This window comes from Hyla sarda, chromosome 2 (assembly GCF_029499605.1).
Source record: "Hyla sarda isolate aHylSar1 chromosome 2, aHylSar1.hap1, whole genome shotgun sequence".
NCBI lineage: Eukaryota > Metazoa > Chordata > Amphibia > Anura > Hylidae > Hyla > Hyla sarda.
This window is the reverse complement of record NC_079190.1, coordinates 286,842,691-286,867,108: the sequence shown is the minus strand read 5'-3', so window position 1 is coordinate 286,867,108 and position 24,418 is coordinate 286,842,691. Positions and strand designations below refer to the sequence as shown.

Below are 24,418 nucleotides of genomic sequence, written 5' to 3'. Positions count from 1 at the left end.
TGGAGGCACACTCGTTAGGAAACACAATTCTAGGTACAGGCTGTTCAGGACCAAATGAATGATCAACAATATGAGACTTGAATAGGCCACTAAAAATGTTCTCCAAACTGGTATGTTGGTCTTCTTAGGTTCCCTGTGGCTGCTACGCGCTGTGCTTGAAGAAGACAGCAGACGATCACACAATCTGTGGCATTGTTCACACAAGGCAACATGCTATAAACACACCTCATTCTTCCCTAAGGGTCTATTCACATGTACAGTATTCTGCGCAAATTTTCTGCGCAGGATTTTCTGCTGCAGATTTCAATGTAAACTCAATGACTGAACACAGCTTCTAATCTACTGTACATGTGAATAGACCCTAAGTGTCCCAATAAATATGCATATATGACAAAGAGATGGTGATGTAGACTGTAGGGGCAGGTCAGAGGTGGTGACATCACTCAGAGGGCGGAACTAGAGCTCAGACACAAGATGCCGCCAAACCTCCTGAGACAGCAGATGAGGATGATGCATCATCTCGGGATAGGGAGGAACCAGGGAGCTGGAGACAAAACCACATTGAAAATGTCAGATGTAAATCATGCAAAATCACACTAAACCCAGAACAATTTCTGATAACACTATGTAAGAACATAAGTTATATATTTTAGGGTCTAATTTAAAGGGGTACTCTGCCCCTAGACATCTTATCCCCTATCCAAAGGATGTCTGATCGCGGCCCCCTCCCATAGACTTGCATTGAGAGTGAGTGCGTGACGTCACGAGGGGGACGTGGCCGTGATGTCAGCGCTGCATCGCTAGTTTGCTCCATGCACCTGATGACTGCAGTGTCGCAGCAGAGATTGCGGGGGGTCCCAGCGTTGGGACCCCTGCCATCAGACATCTTATCACCAACAGGGCTGTGGAGTCGGTAGATAAATGTTCCGTCTCCGGAGTTTTCTGTACTTCCAACTCCGACTCCTCTGTATTAATATGTGAATGTATTTTATACATTCCTTGAAGGAAAGAAAGGCAACATACATGTCATTAACACAGGACTACTGGCTGGGAAGCCAACAGTCTACTGTATTGAACAGTTTGTGTGCTGATCTGCTGCTGAAGATAGGGCAGTGGGAGGATCAAGGAAGGGGCATTTATTATAAAACATCATTTCCCTAGTAGAATCCCATAGTCATGTTTAAAGTTTAAAGGAGTACTCCGCCCCTAGACATCTTATCCCCTATCCAAAGGATAGTGGATAAGATGTCAGATCGGCGGGGTCCCTCTGCTTTCATTACTACACAGAGCGAGTTCGCTCTGTGCGTAATGACGGGCGATACAGGGGACGGAGCAGCGTGACGTCATGGCTCCCCCCCTCATGACATCACGGCCCGCCCCCTTAATGCAAGTCTATGGCAGGGGGCGTGACGACTGCCACGCCCACTCCCATAGACTTGTATTGAGGGGGCTGGCCGTGACATCACGAGGGGCGGAGCTGTGACGTAACGATGCTCCGGCCCCTGTATCGCCCGTCATTACGCACAGAGCACACTCGCTCTGTGCAGTAATGATAGCGTGGTGGCGCAGCGGCAATCCCGGGGGTCCCCAGCAGCGGGACCCCGGCACTTTGACATCTTATCCCCTATCCTTTGGATAGGGGATAAGATGTCTGGGGGCGGAGTACCCCTTTAAGCTAACAATCGAGTTTACAAGTTTTTATAGCCTTAGCTGACTGGCAGCAGTTTTTCCAATGGTTTACGGCTTCAGTCTTGAACTATTGACCCTCCATTCCCTTCACTTATACAAGTGTCTCTAGTCCTGCAAAAAACATATTTCCTTAACCCCTTATCAGTGAGAGGCTAGGTTACCCATGGGTTCCCTGTAACAGCAGAACACAACACTATGGAAAGTATAAGTATTGCCGCTCCTAATTGTGCGTTGTGTGCCATATAGTAAAGCACATGAAAAGCTTGCTTCTTCACGGTCACTTAACGTGTTTGTTTTGCGGTTACATGAGGCACTGCGTGCATTGGTCTTTATTCTTAAAGTAGAGAAGTCATTAATTATAACTTTTTGTGAATTGGGACATATAAACTTGCTTTTTTTTTTTTATTCCAATCTAAATTTAGTAGGAGTCGGTGCATTGTTTGCCGTCTCCGACTCTAGGTGCCCAAAATTTCGTCCGACTCCTCGACTCCACAGCCCTGATCACCAATCCTTTGGATAGGGGATAAGATGTCTAGGGGCAGAGTACACGATTAAATACAATTTTCAGAAAAAAGAAATGCCCCTTTAAGTTTTCCATTCTTTGATCCTAGACATTATGTCCAGGATGTTCCCTAGGCCTGACGTGGTCTTATTCGTTTGGTAATTTTCAGATATTCTACAAAATGATTTTTATCTGTTTAAATTATAAATGTGTAACCCCCTCTATACAAAACTTGCTTCATAGCTGCCATGACTTCCAAGAAAAGAGAGGTTCAGAAGGAAAAGACAATCCAGTTTTTTTTGTGTGTGTAATAGACCATAATGACCTGAGAAAGTGGAGCCTTGCAATGTAACCTGCCTGGCAGAGGGCGCAGGCCGATGATACAGTATACAACAATCTGCCCAGCATAAAGGTTTGTCTAGACCACTGTTTACCAAGCAGGGTGCCTCCAGCTGTTGCAAAACTATAACTCCCAGCATACCAGGGATACTGGGAGTTGTAGTTTTGCAAGAGCTGGAGGTACCCTGGTTGGGAAACAGTGGTCAATAGAATAACAGTACCCGGCTTTACCTGGTTGAATTTATGGAAAGGAGCAAATAGCAGCTGTAGACAGACGGACACGGCTAGGGCGAAATTAAAAGGCCCAAAATTCTAAATGATCTTACCAATACCACGGGCCGCAGAGTATCCACCCCAAACAACGTCAGCGTCTATTGCACTACTGCAGCTGAGCCCCTCCTCTATTGCAATACAACCGCCACCCTTTGATACTGTTGTCCCGCAGCTACAACCAATACTGTACCTGCTGCTGCCCTATATACAACCAATTACTGTACCTACAGCGCTGCACAATACCCCCAAATACTGGACTTCTGATATAACAGAACCTAAGGATAGGGATAGAGATCATATCATTGGTGTAACTACAAAATAATAGGCCCAACCAAACCATAAACTATTGCTGTGTCCCCCCCCCCCTCCCTATACACTACTGCTTAGACCCCCCCCCCCCCCACACACAGTCTGGTCTCCTCCTTCTTTCTCACAGACTCTCATACTTCTCCCTACGACCTCCTCCTCTGCGGTACATTAAAGGAGTAGTCTTATGGAAAAAAAGACTACTCCTTACTACTACTTCTACACTTATAAGTCTTAGATTGTAGGGGTGCGGGGAGTGCTGGGGCCCCCTGCAATCTCTTATATGGAGCCCTTGCTTCAGTTGGGGGTCGTGACACGCCGCTCCAGGGAAGAGCCAGGGCTTCGTATAGGAGATCGCAGGGGGGCCCCAGCACTCAGACCCCCTGCAATCTAAAACATATCCCCCATCTTGTGGATAGGGGAAAAAAAATTTTTTGCATGAGATATCTCCTTTAACTAAAGCTGTTTAAAGGGGTACTCCGGTGGAAAACATTTTTTTTTAAATCAACTGGTGACAGAAAGTTAAACAGATTTGTAAATTACTTCTATCAAAAAATCTTAATCCTTCCAGTACTTATCAGCTGCTGTACAATACAGAGGAAGTTCTTTTTTATTTTTACATTTCTTTTCAGTCTGACAACACTGCTCTCTGCTGACACCTCTGTCCATGTCAGTAACTGTCCAGAGCAAGAGAGGTTTGCTATGGGAAATTGTTCCTGCTCTGGACAGTTCCTGACATGGACAGAGGTGTCAGCAGAGAGCACTGTGGACAGACAGAAAAGAAATTCAAAAAGAAAAGAACTTCCTCTGAAGCTTACAGCAGCTGATAAGTACTGGACTGGAAGGATTAAGATTTTTATACAGAAGTAATTTACAAATCTGTTTAACTTTCTGGCACCTTTGAGCTTTAGTTTATGATATCACCAGGACAGTCCTGCAGGGAGCTCTAGTGTGGGCTATGAAGTTTTACCATGATTTGCAAACACAGATTTAGCCATGAATTCACGCTGAGTGTTGCCCTTTCCATAGGATATTGTCAGCTCTGAATAAGAGTGTTAGGTTATACAACGGTTCTGGTTCTATATAAATCTGATGGCTGGATTACTCAATCACATATGCTCTATTATGAGTAGATCATGGTGCTGAGCACCTTTGCATCTCAGGCATTTCTTGCAACATAATGCTGTCTCCAAGACTTTCCCCCTAAGCTCTTGTGTGTTTTGTCATACCCCAAAAATGATATAGCAACAACACTTAGACAAAATACAAATTTAATGTAACCATTCTCTAGCTATGCAGTATAAAATGAACTATAATTACTGTTGTACAAGCAAGAGTTTGTAATATACAATATTAGACATAAATAGCTGTGGAAAATTGCAACAACAGTTCACATTTACAGTATGTTACATGATACAAATATATAAAATTATAAAATGTAGTACAACAATGATAAAAATAAGATGTAGTAGTAAAAGTTATATAAAAACAGTATTTCATTTTGCAGTTTGGAAGGGCCCCCTCGTACATATTATCTCTGTAGTCATACAGACCCCTTTGGTGATGTTGGACAGTTGCAAACCATAAAAAATATTCCAGCATCAACATAAACATACTAAAGAACCTGTCATCAAATTTTTATATATAACACGTGGCACAACGTTATGTATGGTAAAGTTATGAAGTTAGAAAGTCTCCCCTGATGGCCCCTTAAGTAATCCCCCAGACGGGGAGCTATACTCACCTAGTCCCACTGCTCCGGCTGTAAACATGTCCTCCTCCGCGTGATTGACAGTAAGGACACTGCCAGTGTCATCGCTCTGCTTCGTCTGCTTAGGTAGCAGAGCGGTGACGAGGGCTGTCAATCACAGTGAGGGGGCGTAGGTACAGCCAGAGTAGTGGGACTAGGTGAGTATACCTCCTCGCCCAGGGGACTACTTACAAGGACGGCGGGGGGACAATTTTTAACTATATATCCTCCCCATCCCTGCGTACAGGAACATCTCCTAGGGATGATGAGGAAGAAGATGTTACCATATCTAACATGTTGTCATATATATGGTAGAATCTGATGACAGGTTCCCATTAGCGTTTTTTATTTATGTTCTTCAGATCCATTGAGGAGTCTGAGAAACTGAAATGAACAGATTCCTATGATTTCAATGAGCGATTTTTAATCTCTGTAAGAATTGGCTGTGCTTTATATGCATTTTTGTAAGGGAAAAGAACCCAGCATGCACTTATTTTTCCACATCAGAAATAATAGACATTATAAAGTCTGATTTAACATTAAAGTCTATGGCGAGGGAAGTAACCACCGCCTGCATCCGTTAGTTTTTACATCTGTTACAATCCGTTATTACCAATGAGTATGCTCAAAAAAGAAAAAAAACGAGAAAGTGAGGCCAGATCACGTCACCAATAAATGGGCACTGTCACCAACTTTTTAATATGTTGTAGTACTTATGTACTACAACATATCTCTAATATAGTTTCATTATTTTTTTTTTTTTTTAACAGGTGTATTTTACATTTGAAAATCGGCCACTAGGGGTCTCCTGCAGCCTGGCGTGATGTCACGCCTGAATTCAGACCAATGCCGGCCGGGCAATCGGTCCTAATTCATTCAGGCTGCGCTCGCTCCCTGCCTGTCAATCAGACAGGCGGGAGCGAGCACAGTGAACGCCGGGGCTGCGCGCTTTGGCTGCTAAGATTCGCATGCAGCCCATCCCCACCCCCGGCATGTAAAGAGCAGTGGAGACAGCGCACGCACACTAGTTATCAGTGCCGCGCTGAAGCTCCAATACAACTTTACACGGGTCTAGGCATGTGTATATTTATAGACAGGCTACTCCTATACTCCTCCTCCATGCACTGCTAAACAGGGAGGAGGAGACCCCGGAGCAGCCTGCCGTGCGATTCGCTGATCATCTATGCTCGCTCCCAACAAGAGTGCAGCATAGATGAAGTGAGGGCGGAAGTCGGGGCCCATCAGGCGTCAGTGACGTTGCGCCTGCTGGGGAAGCCGGCTTCCGGGAGAGGACAGCGCAGCAAGAAAGAAGAGATGAAGATGACGACTTTGTGAGTTGAAAAAAAGTTTTTTTTTAAAGGCAGGAAGATAGATGGATAGATTAACAATAGGTAGGGACAGAAGAAAACAAAAAACAGATGGTGGGAGCTACTTTTTAATGTAAAATTGTTAAAAAAAGGTTTAAAGTGGGTTTTGTGTTTGGGATGGAGGTGTGGGTGGGGGCAAATGTGGTTTTTTTGTTTCTTCTATATAAAACTGTTATAATTAATAAAAAAGATCTGATTAAAAAAAATGTAAAGAAATTGATATTAACGGATGTATACACGTATTTAGGGTAGGCTCACACACAGCGCATTCCCAGCGTATTTGATGCTGCGGAGGCGGTGCCGGCAGTCACAGAGCGATGGCCACACCTCTGTAACTGCTGTCAGCGCATCCACAGCATCAAATATACTGCAGATGTGCTGTATGTGATCTGAAAACTGATGTTAACGGTCCCTTTTTTTAACAGACCTTTCCAGGAAATCACTTACAAAAACTAGGTTAAACAGAAACCGTCACACTTCAATCCTGAAGAGTTTTGAATTTAAAGGGAAACTTGACCTTACTTGATTTCTGACTTTCAGGCCTTAGGGAACGTTCCCACGGGTGGATTTATTTGCAGATTTCCCGCTGCGTATTTGAAAGGGGGCGGGCGCTTTGTGGTTGTCCGATTGATTGCTGCGGAATTTCCTCCGCAAGCCCCATTGAAGTCAGTAGGGTCTGCAGCGGGTTTCTCGCAGTGGAAAATCTGCTGCGGACAGACGAGAAGAGCCCGCCCCCTTTCAAATATGCTGTGGGAAACCCACAAATAAATTTGCCCGTGTGAACGTACCCTTAGAGTGTGCAAAAGTAATAAAAAATAAATAAATTTGCATCCACCAGTTATTATTTAGGGTGTATTCACATACAGCATCAGTTACAGATTTGAAGTTATAAAATCAGCAATTGCAGATCTATAACTGTATATTCCTATATATTTTTATCTGCTTAGTAAAATCCACCACAGCGGATCCGCAAGTTCAAATCTGCAGTAGATCCAGTGTGTATGAATACACTCTAAGGGTAGGGTCACACTGAGCGGATAAGCAGCGCATTTGATGCTGCGAGAAATATGCCGAGCAGCGGGAAATACGGTGCACATGCGCTAAAGTAGACACAGGGCTTTTTCTGCCGCAGCCCTGAGTCTGCAATGAGGTTCAGGAGCTGGCTGTCACAGTTATGCCGATTGGCGCGGCCGGCATCCGACCCTCATTGCAGACACTGGTCTGTAGTGGGGAAGGCCCTGTGTCTGCTCCTAGCGCATACACAGTATTTCCCGCTGCTCTGCATATTTCTCGCAGGGTATCCGCTTAGTGTGACCCTACCCTTAAGGAAAAAGTATAGGCTCTTTTTAGATGAGCAGACCCTTGTCCAATATGAGTGCCAATTTCTTATATCAAGACTTGTTTAGTGAGACTTTTATACAAATCAATGAATGTGTGGCCAGGGCTGCACATATGATTGCTGGATTGTTCATGGGGCCCTTCACTTACATCCTTGTTAGCTGCACAGCAACTGTTTACACAGGGAGATGTACGGCTGACCGTGATCACTCCACATACAGGCAACTGCTTGTTCATCAGATAATCCATGCTTCTCGCTTCACGCAGAGCAATAATTGGCCTATTCAGCCACTAATCACCCTGTGTAAAAGAGTCTTAAGTCAAGCCTCAAAATTGTACACACCTTACAGAAAAATCTGCCCATACTCCAAAAAAAGCTCATTTAAAAAAACGAAATCACTGCCTTTTGGCTTGAAATAGGACTACAATCAGCCTTATGCACGCAGAAAAGATGTGCGCATGGAGCCTAGGTAGAAAACAATCAGAGATATACATTGTGTTACAGATAGAATAACCTTTTCATAAAGTGCTGCCAGTTTGTATTGCTTAAAATACATGCTTCATGATAAACTGCACGTCTGTGCTAATGGGCACTTCCTACAATCTTTGCTTCCTGAGAACTATAATAAATACATGCCAAAGACATTGGCTGGAAGGATGTGGAGGCAGCTGACTACTGTGTAATCCAAATTAAACATTTAGTAGTCAATGTGATCTAGGATCTAGAAGACTTCCAAGCACAAAGCTGGACGGAATTTTTAGTTGAATGCAGATGAAGGCACTTTCTCCAAGGCAGCTGCTAACATGAATATTTACTAAGACAAAGTTTGTATGATGTTTCTGCCTCTGATAAAGAAATAGATTTCTTCTTTACATTTCCTTCTTAAGATGGTTATAGTTACGGTCACAGGCTGACTCTTTAGAACTTCCCCCTTTAGTCTCAAGCCTATTTTTATCAGGAAGGATGAGAAGAAGCAGTGCAGGGAGAATGTGGAAGCAAAAACCCAAGGACCTGCCGAGAAAGAATACACACATTAGTTATGCACTGAGTTTGTAAATGTCATATTATAAGGCTGTAAAATCACGCAGACAGAAAATCCTAGATAAAATGCATGTTTGTATGTTCTTTTTTAAGAATATAGAAGGGACAAAAGAGGTAGATGTCTTGGGCCTCAGCCATCTTTAAGCCTTCACCCTCAAACACTTCCCAGGTATTGCCAGCAGCAAGACTTGACTTACACCTCTTTTGTCTCTGTTTAGAGCTTTGATGCCCATCTGGCCGTACTGTTATAACTATATAACATGCCATATACAGTGCTTCCTCCAGGCACTCTAAGTCTGCAGAGATTTTGTGAGCCCCTGTACAGGCTTTATAAGACTAGCTTAGCTATAGCTATCATACTTTCCTCTGAATAGACTGTCTGCTTTAGACACCCCCTTTAAAACTAAACACTCACCATAGGCAAACTAATAGGCACAAAGAGCCAAGTTAAGTGCAGCCTTCTGTTTCCTATGAGGCAGGTTTACCAATGTTGTCTTATACTTAGCTTAAAGGGGTTATCTGATGGAAGGGCTCATTTTAAACTATGGCCAGGAAAAAGACTCATTGTTATGAGTTGGGCCCAGAAAGAAGACTGCATCGGGGACCAGACCAGGACACTGCGCTCCCACTGAGGCTGCAGGAGGTGAGTAGAGGTTTATTTATTTTTTCAATATCTCACAGTATGGCCAAAAAAAACTCCTGCTGCAAAAGCCTTTTAAATCTAGAACAAACAGGCAGGAAATGCGCTAAATTAATCACAGTTGTTTATGCTGCATGATAGATTTGATGCATTCTGCTAGACATGTTAGACTTTTGCAGCCAATAAGTTCCTGTCAGTATCGCTAATACCCTTGAGGACCTACACTTTTACACTAGATCCCTTAGGCCAGGTAGGACCCCAGACAGTGATGGTCTCCCAGCAAAGCTTTATGTACTGCTGTGGGGCCTCATTATCCTGTTGAAGCTGTACAAGGAGATGGTAGTGAAGGGCAGAACACCTCTGTCATTGAGGAAGAGAATGATCTAAGCGTGAGGGAGAAAGATGGGTTTTCATCTATCCTGAATGTAGACTACAAGATCCCCTCTAGGGTGCTAGCCGACTAACTGAAGGTAGTCATCGAACGGATCCTCCACCTGACAGCTTCACATGTATCAGGGACACTATGCAACACGTCAAAGATTACCATGTGTCTGCAGCCCTAGTCTATCTAGATCAGGAAAAGGCCTTTGATCTGCTCTGATGTAGGCCTGATGGATCATGACATTTTTTTTAGCATGGTGCTGTTGAACAGCTAGAAGACTGACCCCTTTCCGATCTAGAGGTTTGAGGTATCACTGCACCAGGACCAGAAGAAGATCAAGTGTTTGCTGCACATGGACTACGTGACCAGTTTCTGTGCCGAAGAGTGTTCGGTGATGGACCTTGTTCAGAACAGAACAGGAATTCAGCCAGACTTTAGAAAAAAAGTAAACTGCAGGAACTCTACTGGGAGTAGGCTATGGCTCTTTGCGACTCATTTGTCTACTTTGCTACTTAGTAAGTGTGAAATATTTATTATACCGAGATCCAGTTTGGGCTGTGACTTGGTATCCAGGGTGTTGATGACAACTGATTAAAAAAAGGCTATTTTCTATTTTTTTAAAATGGACGCCTTGCTCTTAGTTGGCTTATTTTATGTGACTTATTTGTGCCCAAATTTTGGAGCATTAAGTAGTATACATGGGACACTTCCCGGCAGCCCACGTACAGAACAGTGCACAGGTGAGGGGGGGGGGGGGGGGTCGTTTGGCGTTGATTTTGAATGAAAATGGGCAGGGGCAGAAGCAGGAGCAGGGGGGGTTTGAATGTACGCAGGGGCAGAAGCGGGGGAGGGGGGGGATGAATGGAAGCAGGGGTGGGGGGAGAGTGATGAATGGAAGAAGGAGCAGGGGGTCAGTGGAAGGGGAGGTACAATGGAAGCAGGGGCAGAAACGGGGGAGGGGGGTTGTGAATGGAAGCAGGGGCATGGGGAGGGGGATGAATGGAAGAAGGAGCAGGGGGTTAGTGGAAGCAGGGGAGGGGGTTAATGGAAGCAGGGGGGTTACTGAGAGCAGGGGGCGGGGGGTTTAATGGGAAAGGGGGTTTTATGGAAGCAGGGAGGGCTACTGGGAGGGGGGGGGTTTAATGGGAGCAAGGGGAAGTAATGGAAGCAGGGGGTGAATGGAAGAAGGGGCAGGAGGGGGTAATGGAAGAAGGAGTAGGAGGGGTTAATGGGAGTGGGGGAGGGGGTTAATGGGAACAGGGGAGCTAATGGGAGCAGAAGGGGTTAATGGGAGTAGTGGGGGTTAATAAGAACAGGGGGGTGAATGGGAGCAGGGGGGTGAATGGAAGCAGGAGCAGGGGGGTAATGGAAGCATGATCAGTGGGGTTAATGGAAGCAGGGGGGTTAATGGGAGCGGGGGGAGGGGGGTGAATGGAAGCAGGAGCAGGGGGGATAATGAAAGCAGGATCAGGTGGGTTGTAATGGAAGCAGGATCAGGGGGGTTTATGAAAGCTGAGGGGGTTAATGGAAGCAGGATCGGGGGGGTTAATGGGAGCAGGGGGGTAATGGAAGCAGGATCGGGGGGGGGGTTAATGGACGCAGGATCGGGGGGGGGGTTAATGGGAGCAGGGGTTTATTGGGAGCAGGGGGGCTAATGGTAGCAGGAGGGTGTTAATGGGAGTAGGGGGGTTAATGGGAGCAGGGGGGTTAAAGGGAGCAGGGGGGGTTAAAGGGAGCAGGAGGTGTTAATGGAAGCAGGGGGTTAATAAGAGCAGGAGGGTTAATGGGAGCGGGGGGGAGGGGGGGGTTAATGGAAGCAGGATTGGGGGGGTAATGGAAGCAGGACCAGGAGGGGGGTGAATGGAAGCAGGATCGGGGGGGGGGGGGTTATTGGGAGCAGGGGGGGGTGAATGGAAGCAGGAGCAGGGGGGATAATGAAAGCAGGATCAGGGGGGGTGTAATGGAAGCAGGTTCAGGGGGGTTTATGAAAGCTGAGGGGGTTAATGGAAGCAGGATCGGGGGGGTTAATGGGAGCAGGGGGGTAATGGAAGCAGGATCGGGGGGGTTAATGGACGCAGGATCGGGGGGGGGGTTAATGGGAGCAGGGGTTTATTGGGAGCAGGGGGGCTAATGGTAGCAGGAGGGTGTTAATGGGAGCAGGGGGGTGTTAATGGGAGCAGGGGGGGTAATGGGAGCAGGGGGGTTAAAGGGAGCAGGGGGGGGTTAAAGGGAGCAGGAGGTGTTAATGGAAGCAGGGGGTTAATAAGAGCAGGAGGGTTAATGGAAGCGGGGGGGGAGGGGGGGGTTAATGGAAGCAGGATCGGGGGGGGTAATGGAAGCAGGACCAGGAGGGGGGTGAATGGAAGCAGGATCGGGGGGGGGGGGGGTTATTGGGAGCAGGGGGGGGGGTGAATGGAGACTTAATTTGAATAACCTGGACAGATGCGGCGAGCATATACAAATGCATAAGAATATTTTGGATGAATTACTCACGACCACCACACATTCAGGTCTTCTTGAAACTTCACTTTTTACTCCTATGTTTCTTTTAATATGATCAAATTTACTTATCACAATACATGGGGTACAATGGTTTACATCCCAAGAGGGCAAGATGACAAATGCCTCAGCCCCCTGGGCAGGGGCAGAAGCAGGAGCAGGGGGGGGTTGAATGTAAGCAGGGGCAGAACCGGGGGAAGGGGGTGATGAATGGAGGAAGAAGCAGGGGGTCAGTGGAAGGGGAGGTTGAATGGAAGCAGGGGCAGAAGCGGGGGAGGGGGGTTGTGAATGGAAGCAGGGGCAAGGGGGGGGGGATGGATGGAAGAAGGAGCAGGGGGTTAGTGGCAGTCCGAGACCCCGCATCGGTCTCCTGCTCACCCGCACTATAACCCAGTGTATCAGGTTATAGTGCGGGGGAACTGGTGAGCGTTTTCCTTTAAAAAGTCAGCCAACTGTGGAGGTGGATACCACCAGAAACTAATATACAAACACGTACAATATATAATATTGTTTTATCATGTTACATATTGTTATTGTTAAACTCGATATGAAGTGCCAAATGCGTGCATATGTGCAGGCTTTTGTGTCAGTGTCTAAAGCAATGACTAAAATATAATGTAAACAATAACAGTCAATAGCTGAAGCCCAGATAGTGTACTGATTGGTACAAGCGCCTAGAAACACCCCAACACACGTTTCAGTTAAAGAAGTGGTAATAAACTTATTCCATATCTCCCAAAGGGGTTTGGGGATGGGGGTATAGTCTGATCGCTGGATCTCCCGTACGGGGCCCCGGCTCAGCTCCTGTGTGTGATGTTTCGAACGCAGCAGGTCAGCTGATCCAAACACACCCTCTCCATTAATCTTTATGGGAGAAGTGGAGATACAGCTGTGTCTCCGCCCCTCCCATAGAGATGAATGGAGAGGGTGTGTTTGGATCAGCTGACATGCAGGGTACGAAACACACTCTAACAGAACAGAGCCAGGGCCCGTTTGGGAGATCGCGGGGGTCCCAGCAGTCGGACCCCCCGCAATCAGACACTTATGCCCTATCCTGCAGATAGGGGATACGTTTATTACCCCTAGACATCTTCTTTCACCCTCTGTTTGTGCAAAGCATGCACACCAGTTTTGTTACTGAAATGTAATCAATTATGATTTAGTCAATTATGGCACATCTATCTTAGTTACATTTCCCCACTATTGTTTACCTGTATAATTGTAGTGATGGTCCAAGGCCTAGTAATATGAAGGGTGCCACAGTGTATGTCATAGCTATTTGGGTACACAGCCAGGTGATCAAACTGTAAGATAGTCTACTCCTCGACGAATGTTGGAACCATGGACGTATAGTTTGCCTAACCTGGTTAAATAAAAAATAAATAAGTAAATAAAAAAAAAAGGGGCAATGAAACTAGGAGACACAGTAGTGAACACTGATGTTGCAAAGGTAAAATGATTAATTCTAGGTTTCTCCACATTTTTATATATGGAGCACAGTGTACAAAAAACGAGTGCCATGTTGTATTATTACATACTTGCCACAAACTTACCCTGCGAGCAACAACCGTGATTGGCGCAGCAGTCAGAAAGGTGAAGTAATATCCTGGATGTACACCATGCCAAGCTGCTGACAATAGGAAGGTAGAAAGCAGCGGATTAAATGGGCTTCGATCATAACAAACCCTGCATATGAAGGAAAGTGAAATGAATTAGTATGTTAATAAATTCATATACAGTACAGTATATACAGCCAAGTATATAAATGTCAGCATGTAAATACAATATTTACATAGATGTAGTGCTGTATTTTAGGTTACAATAAGACATAAAAGGTGGGGTGTATGCATAAACACTTCTGTCCCAGAATATGTAGTCATTTAACAAGGAATAAATCCCACTGCTGAATTATTATTTTAGTATTGCTTTTTCTGTAGCTCCCTTAAAGGGCACCTCTCATCAAATAAACGTTTGATATATTATAGATTAATGAATGTTGAATAACTTTCCAATAGCATGTTAATGAAAAATATGCTTCTTTCTATTGCATTTTTCCCGATCAGTCCTGTCAGCAAGCATTACTCACTCATGCTGGAGTCCTAAACACTCAGAGCTGCCAGCCTGCTTTGTTCACAGCCAAACAGGCTGTGAACAAAGCAGGCTGGCAGCTCTGAGTGTTCTCCTTTGTGAATAAAGCAGACTGGCAGCTCGTAGTGTTTAGGACTCCAGCATGAGTCTGAAATGCTTGCTGCCAGGACTGGTAGGGAGACCCCTAGTGGTCATTTCTTCAAAGTGGAAAATTTAATAGAAAGAAGCATATTTTTTAATAACATGCAATTATAAAGTTATTCTGCATATATTAATCTATAATATATCAAAAGTTTTTTTGATGAGAGGTACCCTTTAACTTCTAGAGCACTGTACATATGGCAAGACCAACAGAAAAGGTGTCAGAAAACTTTCATAAGTGAGTTTTGGTTGGTGTTAACCTAAAGTAAAATTTCAATGTATTTATGCAATAAAACAGAATATAAACCATTATATATGATAATACACAGAGTTTGGCTACATAGGCCCAGATTTATCAAACTGTGTGCGGGAAAAAGTGGAGGGATTTCCCCACAGCAACCAATCACAGCTCAGCTTTCACTTTACCAGAGCTCATTACCTGAGCTTTGATTGGTTACTGTGGGGAAATCACTCCACTTTTTCTCCTACAGAGTTTGATAAATATGGGCCATAGGGGGGATTTATCAAAACCTGTCCAGAGGAAAAGTTGCTGAGTTGCCCATAGCAACCAATCAGATTACTTCTTTCATTTTTCACAGGCCTTTTCAAAAATGAAACTAGCGATCTGATTGGTTGCTATGGGCAACTCAGCAACTTTTCCTCTGGACAAGTTTTGATAATCTCCCCCTATGTACCAGAATTCGACCACGTTTTTGCCAGCGGTCGGGAAACCGCATACGGCCGAAAAAGCAGCCGACCGGAGGCTGCGGTTCACTCCGGTCGGCTCATAGACATACATTAACTACGGTTCCCGAATACAGCTACGATTAAGCCCCGTCCACCCCTCCTCCCAGCCGTATACGTGAGCCGTAGTTCAAATCGTAGTGTGAACCCAGCATTAGACATCTTCAGTGTATCATTCAGTTTTTTTTTACATAAATTCACTGAAACATAACACGACTGTTATTTATTCCTCAGTGAGTCCTCATATAAAGGGGCAGAACAAATCTTTATAGCAGTGGTCTTCAACCTGCGGACCTCCAGATGTTGCAAAACTACAACTCCCAGCATGCCCGGACAGCCGTTGGCTGTCCGGGCATGCTGGGAGTTGTAGTTTTGCAACATCTGGAGGTCCGCAGGTTGAAGACCACTGCTTTATAGAATAGAATAGGCTATATATTACATCTGACTACTGTTGGGGTATGTTCACACTGACAAATATGTGAGAGGAATTTGCGCTGAACAAATCCGCTCAGAAATGAGAGTATTTTTCTGCGCAGAAGTTCAGCGCGGCATAGGAGACATTGTAAAAAAAAATTTTTCGCGCAACTGTGGTGGCCTAAATTTTTTTTTTACATTGACTTCTATGGAGTTACGACGCGAATTCCGCATGAAGAAAGAACATGTTCCGCTAGCGGAAATTCCTCAGTGTGAGCTGAGGAGCAGAATTTTCATTACATACTATGGGTTTTTTCACTGCTGAATGATTTGGAGAGTAATAAGCAAGCAGAATTACTCGTGGAAATTCCTCTCCAAACCCTCAGTGTGAACATACCCTTATAAAGAAAGAAACTCCTGGATGTGTGTGTAGTGGCCTCAGCACAACACATAAGGTAAGCATGCGTAAAAAGGCACTGTCACTAGGAAAAACTTTTGACATGTCCTCCAACATCTCAAGTTTTGATCAGTAGGAGTCTGAGTGCTTAGACCTCCCCCGATCAGGAGAACAAACCGTGAGAAGTTAGTGCTCAGCGCATTCCCTCCCAGCACTGTGTTATAAATAGATAGAGACAGCGCTCCATAGTGTTAGAACGTTGGGGATGTTTAGAGGTAAGTAAAGTAGTGCTTACCCCATTTTGTTACACTCCACCAAGTGTAACCATGGAAAAGAGCTTATGATAAAGGCGCCTGCAGCCGTTCCACGTGTGATGAACTCCACAATATAGATACTTCATCCAAGCTTGCGACGGAAATGAGAGGATGCTGGACACACAGCAAAAGGACAGGGATTTGTTTATTCACCCATGATGTAATGCGTTATACAGTAAGGGCTGGTTCACATCACGTTTTCCCCCATACGGGAGCGCATACGGCAGGGGGGAGCTAACACCTCACGCTCCCGTATGCCTTTCTATGCGCTCCCGTATGTAATTAATTTCAATGAGCCGGCCGGAGTAAAACGTTCGGTCCGGTCGGCTCATTTTTGCGCTGTATGCGCTTTTACAACCGGACCTAAAACCGTGGTTGACCACAGTTTTAGGTCCGGGGAAAAAGCGAATACAGTGCAAAAATGAGCCGACCGGACCGAACGTTCTCACTGCGGCCGGCTCATTGAAATTAATTACATACGGGAGCGCATAGGAAGGCATACGGGAGCGTGAGGTGTTAGCTCTCCCCTCCCGTATGCGCTCCCGTATGGGGGAAAACATGATGTGAACCAGCCCTAAGACTGCCTGATGAAGCAGTCTTACTGTGAAACGCATTACATCATGGGTGAATACACGTATCTTTGACCTTTTGCTGTGTGTCCAGAACCCTCTCATTCCCGTCGCAAGCTTGGATGAAGTATCTATATTGTGGCTCTGTGTTATGTCATTGAGACACACTCAGTGTAAATCTGAGACACACTCAGTGTAAATCTGAGACACACTCAGTGTAAATCTGAGACACACTCAGTGTAAATCTGAGACACACTCAGTGTAAATCTGAGACACACTCAGTGTACATCTGAGACACACTCAGTGTAAATCTGAGACACACTCAGTGTAAATCTGAGACACACTCAGTGTAAATCTGAGACACACTCAGTGTAAATCTGAGACACACTCAGTGTAAATCTGAGACACACTCAGTGTAAATCTGAGACACACTCAGTGTAAATCTGAGACACACTCAGTGTAAATCTGAGACACACTCAGTGTAAATCTGAGACACACTCAGTGTAAATCTGAGACACACTCAGTGTAAATCTGAGACACACTCAGTGTAAATCTGAGACACACTCAGTGTAAATCTGAGACACACTCAGTGTACATCTGAGACACACAGTGTAAATCTGAGACACACTCAGTGTAAATCTGAGACACACTCAGTGTAAATCTGAGACACACTCAGTGTAAATCTGAGACACACTCAGTGTAAATCTGAGACACACTCAGTGTAAATCTGAGACACACTCAGTGTAAATCTGAGACACACTCAGTGTAAATCTGAGACACACTCAGTGTAAATCTGAGACACACTCAGTGTAAATCTGAGACACACTCAGTGTAAATCTGAGACACACTCAGTGTAAATCTGAGACACACTCAGTGTAAATCTGAGACACACTCAGTGTAAATCTGAGACACACTCAGTGTAAATCTGAGACACACTCAGTGTAAATCTGAGACACACTCAGTGTACATCTGAGACACACAGTGTAAATCTGAGACACACTCAGTGTAAATCTGAGACACACTCAGTGTAAATCTGAGACACACTCAGTGTAAATCTGAGACACACTCAGTGTAAATCTGAGACACACTCAGTGTAAATCTGAGACACACTCAGTGTAAATCTGAGACACACTCAGTGTAAATCTGAGCAGTGGTATTCAACCTGCAGACCTCCAGATGTTGCAAAACTACAACTCCCGGGCATGCTGGGAGTTGTAGTTTCGCAACATCTGGAGGTCCGCATGTTGAAGCCCACTGCTATAGAGCATATCTTGATCATGTGACACAAAGCTGGGAGAAAAGCACGCCTGTGTGGTCTTTTACCGGCTCAGACCCCCACCAGTCAAAACTTTTGACATGTCGCTAGGACATGTTAAAAGTTTTTTAAGCGACAGGTACACTTTAAAGGGGTAGTCCTGTGGTGAAAAACTTATCCCCTATCCTAAGGATAGGGGATAAGTTTGATATCCCAGGGGGGCCGACCGCTGGGGCCCCCTGCGATCTCTCTGTACAGGGCCCCGGCTCTCCGGCCAGATAGCGGGTGTCGACCTCCGCAAGAAGCGGCGGCTGACACGCCCCCTCAATACATCTCTATGGCAGAGCCGGAGATTGCCGAAGGCAGCACTTTGGCTCTGCTATAGAGTTGTATTGAGGGGGCGTGTCGGCCGCCGCTTCATGCGGAGGTCGACACGCCCCCTTCCTGCGGGCTGTCGGGGCTCCGTACAGCAGTCGGGCCCCCCGCGATCTGCAACTTATCCCCTATCCTTAAGATAGGGGATAAGTTGTTCACCACTGAGTCACCACTGGACTACTCCTTTAAGGCTGCTATTATGGCATGCAGCAGTTTTTTTTAAACTTTTTTTTGCCATTCTATCCAAAGGTAGCAAAAAGGGTGGCTAAGGCTGCCATCACACACGGCAGCTTTTATGGACGCTTTTATGGACGCTGTGGCTGCAATGTATCAACTCACAGAAATTTGTCATAGAAGCCAGCTCTTTAAACCTAACCTACCAAGAGAATGAGGTTCACTGACTCTGGTCCACAAATTCATCCATATTTTCCATATACTTCAGTGGAGATGTTGTCGCTTGCAATCACAATCACCTTTTCACTGAAATGTATGGAAAAATATTTGCATGTAGAAAATATGCTAATTTTTTCTGGTGGGCCCTAGAAACCCCAGGGCCCAATATTTATAGACAGTATTGATATACTGAATATTATTAATAGTATCATTGTCACTTACTAATCGATTTTTAGTAATTAAAAAGTATGAAAAGTACAATTAACAGTAGAGCAGTAAGCAAGAAGACCAATGACTCATTAGACACTAATGCGTGTGCCCAGGTTCTCAAGTGAATTTATATCCAGGTCATATGGTGATATATGCAAAAAAATAAAATAAAATTGGGGTACTGCAGTAATTTTACGACAGAATATACTTAAACTCAGCCATAAAAAACTAGTACTTAACTCTTTCAACCACACTGCTGTCTGTATATTCCAGTTATCAATATACATCTTGAAGCTGGTAGCTGTCTAAAAGAAACAAAATGTTGAAAGAAGAACAAAAAAGGAAAGGAAATGATGCATTAATAATGTGTAATACAGGAAGTGTGGACAGCTGCTAAAAGGAAATGGCATACAGTACACTTTACGGGCAAAAAAGCAAAATTGCAAATGTATTGTGTATATATATATATATATATATATATATATATATATACACACACTGCTCAAAAAAATAAAGGGAACTAAGATAACACATCCTAGATCTGAATGAATGAACTAATCGTATGAAATACTTTCGTCTGACAACAAAATCACACACAAATTATCAATGGAAATCAAATTTATCAACCCCTGGAGGTCTGGATATGGAGTCACACTCAAAATCAAAGTGGAAAACCACACTACAGGCTGATCCAACTTTCATGTAATGTCCTTAAAACAAGTCACAATAAGGCTCAGTAGTGTGTGTGGCCTCCACGTGCCCGTATGACCTCCCTACAACGCCTGGGCATACTCCTGATGAGGTGGTGGATGGTCTCCTGAGGGATGTCCTCCCAGACCTGGACTAAAGCATCCGCCAACTCCTGGACAGTCTGTGGTGCAATGTGGCGTTGGTGGATGGAGCGAGACATGATGTCTCAGATGTGCTCAATTTGATTCTGGTCTGGGGAACAGGGGAGCCAATCCATAGCATCAATGCCTTCCTCTTGCAGGAACTGCTGACACACTGCAGCCACATGAGGTCTAGCATTGTCTTGCATATGGAGGAAAACAGGGCCAACCACACCAGCATATGGTCTCACAAGGGGTCTGAGGATCTCATCTCGGCAGTCAGCCTACCTCTGGTAAGCACATGGAGGGCTGTGCGGCCCCCGAAAGAAATGCCACCCCACACCATTACTGACCCACCGCCAAACCGGTCATGCTGGAGGATGTTCTCTTCTGGGAGCAGAACATTCTCCACAGCATCTCCAGACTCTGTCACATGTGTTCAGTGTGAAGAGCACAGGGCGCCAGTGGAAAATTTTGGTGTTCTCTGGCAAATGCCAAACATCCTGCACATTGTTGGGCTGTAAGCACAACCCCCACCTGTGGACGTTGGGCCCTCATACCACCCTCATGGAGTCTGTTTCTGACCTGCTGGTCATTTTGAAGGGCTCTGGCAGTGCTCCTCCTTGCACAAAGGCGGAGGTAGCGGTCCTGCTGCTGGGTTGTTACCCTCCTACGGCCTCTTCCATGTCTCCTGATGTACTGGCCTGTCTCCTGGTAGCGCCTCCATGCTCTGGACACTAAGCTGACAGACACAGCAAACCTTCTTGCCACAGCTGGCATTGATGTGCCATCCTGGATGAGCTGCAATAACCGAGCTACCTGTGTGGGTTGTAGACTCCATCTCATGCTACCACTAGAGTGAAAGCACCGCCAGCATTCATAAGTAACGAAAACATCAACCTGGAAGCATAGGAACTGAGAAGTGGTCACCACCTGCAGAACCACTCCTTTATTGGGGGTGTCTTGCTAATTGCCTATAATTTCCACCTGTTGTCTGTTCCATTTGCACAACAGCATGTGAAATTGATTGTCAGTCAGTGTTGCTTCCTGAGTGGACAGTGTGATTTCACAGAAGTGTGATTGACTTGGAGCTACATTGTGTTGTTTAAGTGTTCCCTTTATTTTTTTGAGCAGTGTATTTTTTTTTTATTATTGCTTATGTTTTACTTTCAATAACGTCATTTACAAACAGACTAGAAAATGTCATACAAGTAGGTCCATCAGTAACTTGCAATTCTTTGCAGTAAGTAATGCAACAGCTGGATATCATGTATTCATTTCCCATAGCTTATATAGCATACGTAAAGTGGGCATTCATTTTATACACCTAAAACATTCATCAATGTGCCAAAAGACTGAAGACCTACATTCAATAAGACCATCGTAGAATCCTTTATTAATAGAGTAATCTGAATTTCTGTGATTTCTCTTATTATAGGGCTATATTTTTCCGTCAAGTATCAAGGGCCTGGAAGCACTTACCTCAATCTTTAATATATTGAGGTTAGATAGTAGGTCCCACCTCTCCTCCCCATCATCTGAGATTCCATTATAGCCAAAGCCAGCAGCATTGTTTATTGCATCCGCTGAACAATAAGAGATAAACATATTATGCATATTGCACATGACTGTAGTGTTTATCTCTAGATAGTAGAGTCATATTGGTGGATTGAAAAGGCTTATATTTCATTTTAGACAAAATCAGAGATTCAACAGCCCCTGCAGTTCAGAGATCAGTATAATTCAATTCATGAAAGACTGAGCTGAAGAATGCCATTACTGTATATGACGTGTATGCAAATGGCATTCCAGAATAATAACTGTGGAGCAGCCAAGAAAATCTGTGACTAAGCAGTCATTTATTATTGGTACTATGCTGCAATGAGAAGTCAATGTCACTGCACAAACATGTAGAAAAGAAAGTTTCCATAAAGCTTTTAGAGCCGACTAGGCCCCAAGCACACAATGCAGCCATGTGCAGGAGGTCAAAAGGCTCCATGTGCCCTTGCTGGTCTGTACTACCTGCTATGTAGTTTTCTCAGAAAAAGAAAATTGTCGAATTCACAACAAGAATGGAGAGTTTAGTGCAGTGTTTCCCAACCAGGGTGCCTCCAGATGTTGCAAAACTACAACTCCCAGCATGCCCGGACAGCCTTTGGCTGTCCGGGCATGCTGGGAGTTGTAGTTTTGCAACAGCTGGAGACACCCTGGTTGGGAAACACTGGTTTAGTGTTTGGCAGATTTGATTCTGCTTATCTTATACACAAGCACCCGGTGCTGGTTAGTCTGGTCTCTCTCCGGTTTGATGGTCCATAAGGAAGCAGTGCTCATACCTGCTGCTTACTCTTACACATTCATCTTAAAAGAAAACCTGAGATCAGTATATAAAAACATTCACAGTTCTTTTTTAATATAATTTTGGAGCCTTGGGTGCCAATTCAAATGATTTTTTCTTGTGTTACTATGCCCCTTCCCGTTTCGGAGATATAGGGTTGACTATATCTGAATTGTCAGGTGGGCAGAACATTTTCTATGAAAATAGGGTGTGAATGCTAGACTCCCCCGGACACGTATTCACAACCTTTTTGAAAATAGTAAAATGTGAAAATTCTACATGCCCAGAAATCATAGGCTTAGCGCTAGCCCAAGGGGGGTATATCTATAGTGTATTGTCTGTCCCGATGAGGTCACCTTACAGGGGTGGAATGGTACATATTTGTAAGCCAAATGGTGTGCTTAGCATACTAAGATATTACAGCCATGTGAAACTGGTCAAATGCATATAAGTATAAAGGAGGAAAAAAAGCTCAGGCTCACCTAAAGTCCAAGCAAAATAATACTTTGGTCTTCTAGAAGCTGCAGTCAAGTACAGTTCCACAAACAGGTAGAGCACAGAGGTATTTGGATCATTTGAGATAGAGAATTGGTCCGACATCATAATATGAGCAGTTAATAGGAAACAGCAAAGCCACAGCTTCTTGAATACTGCCACCTAAAAAAAGAGCAAAAAACAGATCCTACTTTATTGATAAGATCTATAAAATGTTGTAAATATTCAATGCTATTTTTTATGCGGTACAAGCAGACACACTGAAGCGATGTGCGAGTCGCCCCGCATGCGCGGTGTACTCGCACACATCGCAGCCGCTCCCCCTGCTCCATGAGCTGGGCTGAGAGCTACCGCGATGTGAGAGTATACTGCGCATCCGTGCTGCGACTAACACATCGCAGTGTGTCTGCTCGTAGTGGCGTATTGCCGCTCCCAGCAGGCACATGTAAAGCCACCATGCAGCGACCCTTCAGTGGCGGATCTGCAGCGTAAAATACGCTGTGGTTCCGCTCGTGTGAACGCACCCACCCTTGGGGTATGTTCCCACGTGCCGTATTTTGCTGCGTATTTGCTGCTGCATATTTTCTTTTTCCATTGAAGCCAATGGATAGCAAAATACACAGCTGATTTTGCTTCCCATTGACTTCAATGGGTAGGAAAATACGCAGCAGCAGATACGCAACAAAATACGGCACATGGGGACGTACCCTTAGGGTGCATTCGCACGTGCGTATTTTTTCTGCAGATTTGCTGCTGCAGATTTTATTGTCCATTGACTTCAATACGTAGCAAAATCTGTGGCAGCAAATCTGCAGCAGAAAATACACGTGTGAATGCACCCTTGGGTGCGTTCACACGTGCGTATTTTTGCTGCAGATCTGCTGCAGATTTCCTTCAGCAGATTTTTCTGCCCATTGAAGTCAATAGGCAACAAAATCTGCAGCAAAAAATTATCTGCAGATTTGATGCGCAGGATTTTCTGCTGCAGATTTCAATGCAAACTAAATGACTGAGCGCAGCTTCTAATCTGCTTCTAAGGTTGCATTCACACGTGCGTATTTTTGCCAGCTAATTGACTTCATTGGGCAGCAACATTTTCTGAAGCAAATCTGCAGCAGATCTGCAGCAGAAAACACCCTTGGGTACGTTCACATGTGCATATTTTCTGCTGTAGATCTGCTGCAGATTTAATTCAGAAAAGTTTGCTGCCCATTGAAGTCAATTGGCCGAAAAATCTGCTGAAGCAAATCTTCGGCAAAAAATATGCCCGTGTGAACGTACCCTAAGGGTCTATTCACATGTACAGGATCCTGCGCAGATTTGATGTGCAGGTTTTGTATCTGCAGATTAGAAGCTGTGATCAGTCATTCAGTTTGCATTGAAATCTGCAGCAGAAAATCCTGCGCAGGATACTGTACGTGTGACTGTACCCTTAAAGGGGTACTCCGGTGGAAAACATTTTTTTAAATCAACTGGTGCCAGAAAGTTAAACAGATTTTTAAATTACTTCTATTAAAAAATCTTTATCCTTCCAGTACTTTTTAGCAGCTGTAGGCTACAAAGGAAATTATTTTTTTATTTTTTTTTATTTCTTTTTTGTCTTGTCCACAGTGCTCTCTGCTGACACCTGATGCCCATATCAGGAACTGTCCAGAGCAGGAGAAAATCCCCATAGCATACCTATGCTACTCTGGACAGTTCCTGACACGGACAGAGGTGTCAGCAGAGAGC

The 24,418-nt window shown here is 44.7% G+C and overlaps 1 protein-coding gene across 6 annotated transcripts in view; it reads right to left on the bottom strand.

The window, feature by feature from the left end:
• Positions 1-4,381: 4,381 nt before the first annotated feature.
• The window catches only part of LOC130356192 (lysophospholipid acyltransferase 2-like), a 58,247-nt gene continuing 38,210 nt past the window's right edge, over positions 4,382-24,418 (bottom strand). For all 6 annotated transcript variants that reach the window (XM_056557351.1, XM_056557350.1, XM_056557349.1 and 3 more), the window contains 6 exons: positions 22,675-22,849; positions 21,340-21,443; positions 19,268-19,332; positions 13,681-13,813; positions 13,339-13,490; positions 4,382-8,576 (listed from right to left, as the gene is read on the bottom strand). In XM_056557351.1, coding sequence (XP_056413326.1) covers positions 8,435-8,576; positions 13,339-13,490; positions 13,681-13,813; positions 19,268-19,332; positions 21,340-21,443; positions 22,675-22,849 — 771 coding nt within the window. In that variant the 3' untranslated portion in view covers positions 4,382-8,434. The remainder of the gene's footprint in view (positions 8,577-13,338; positions 13,491-13,680; positions 13,814-19,267; positions 19,333-21,339; positions 21,444-22,674; positions 22,850-24,418) is intronic.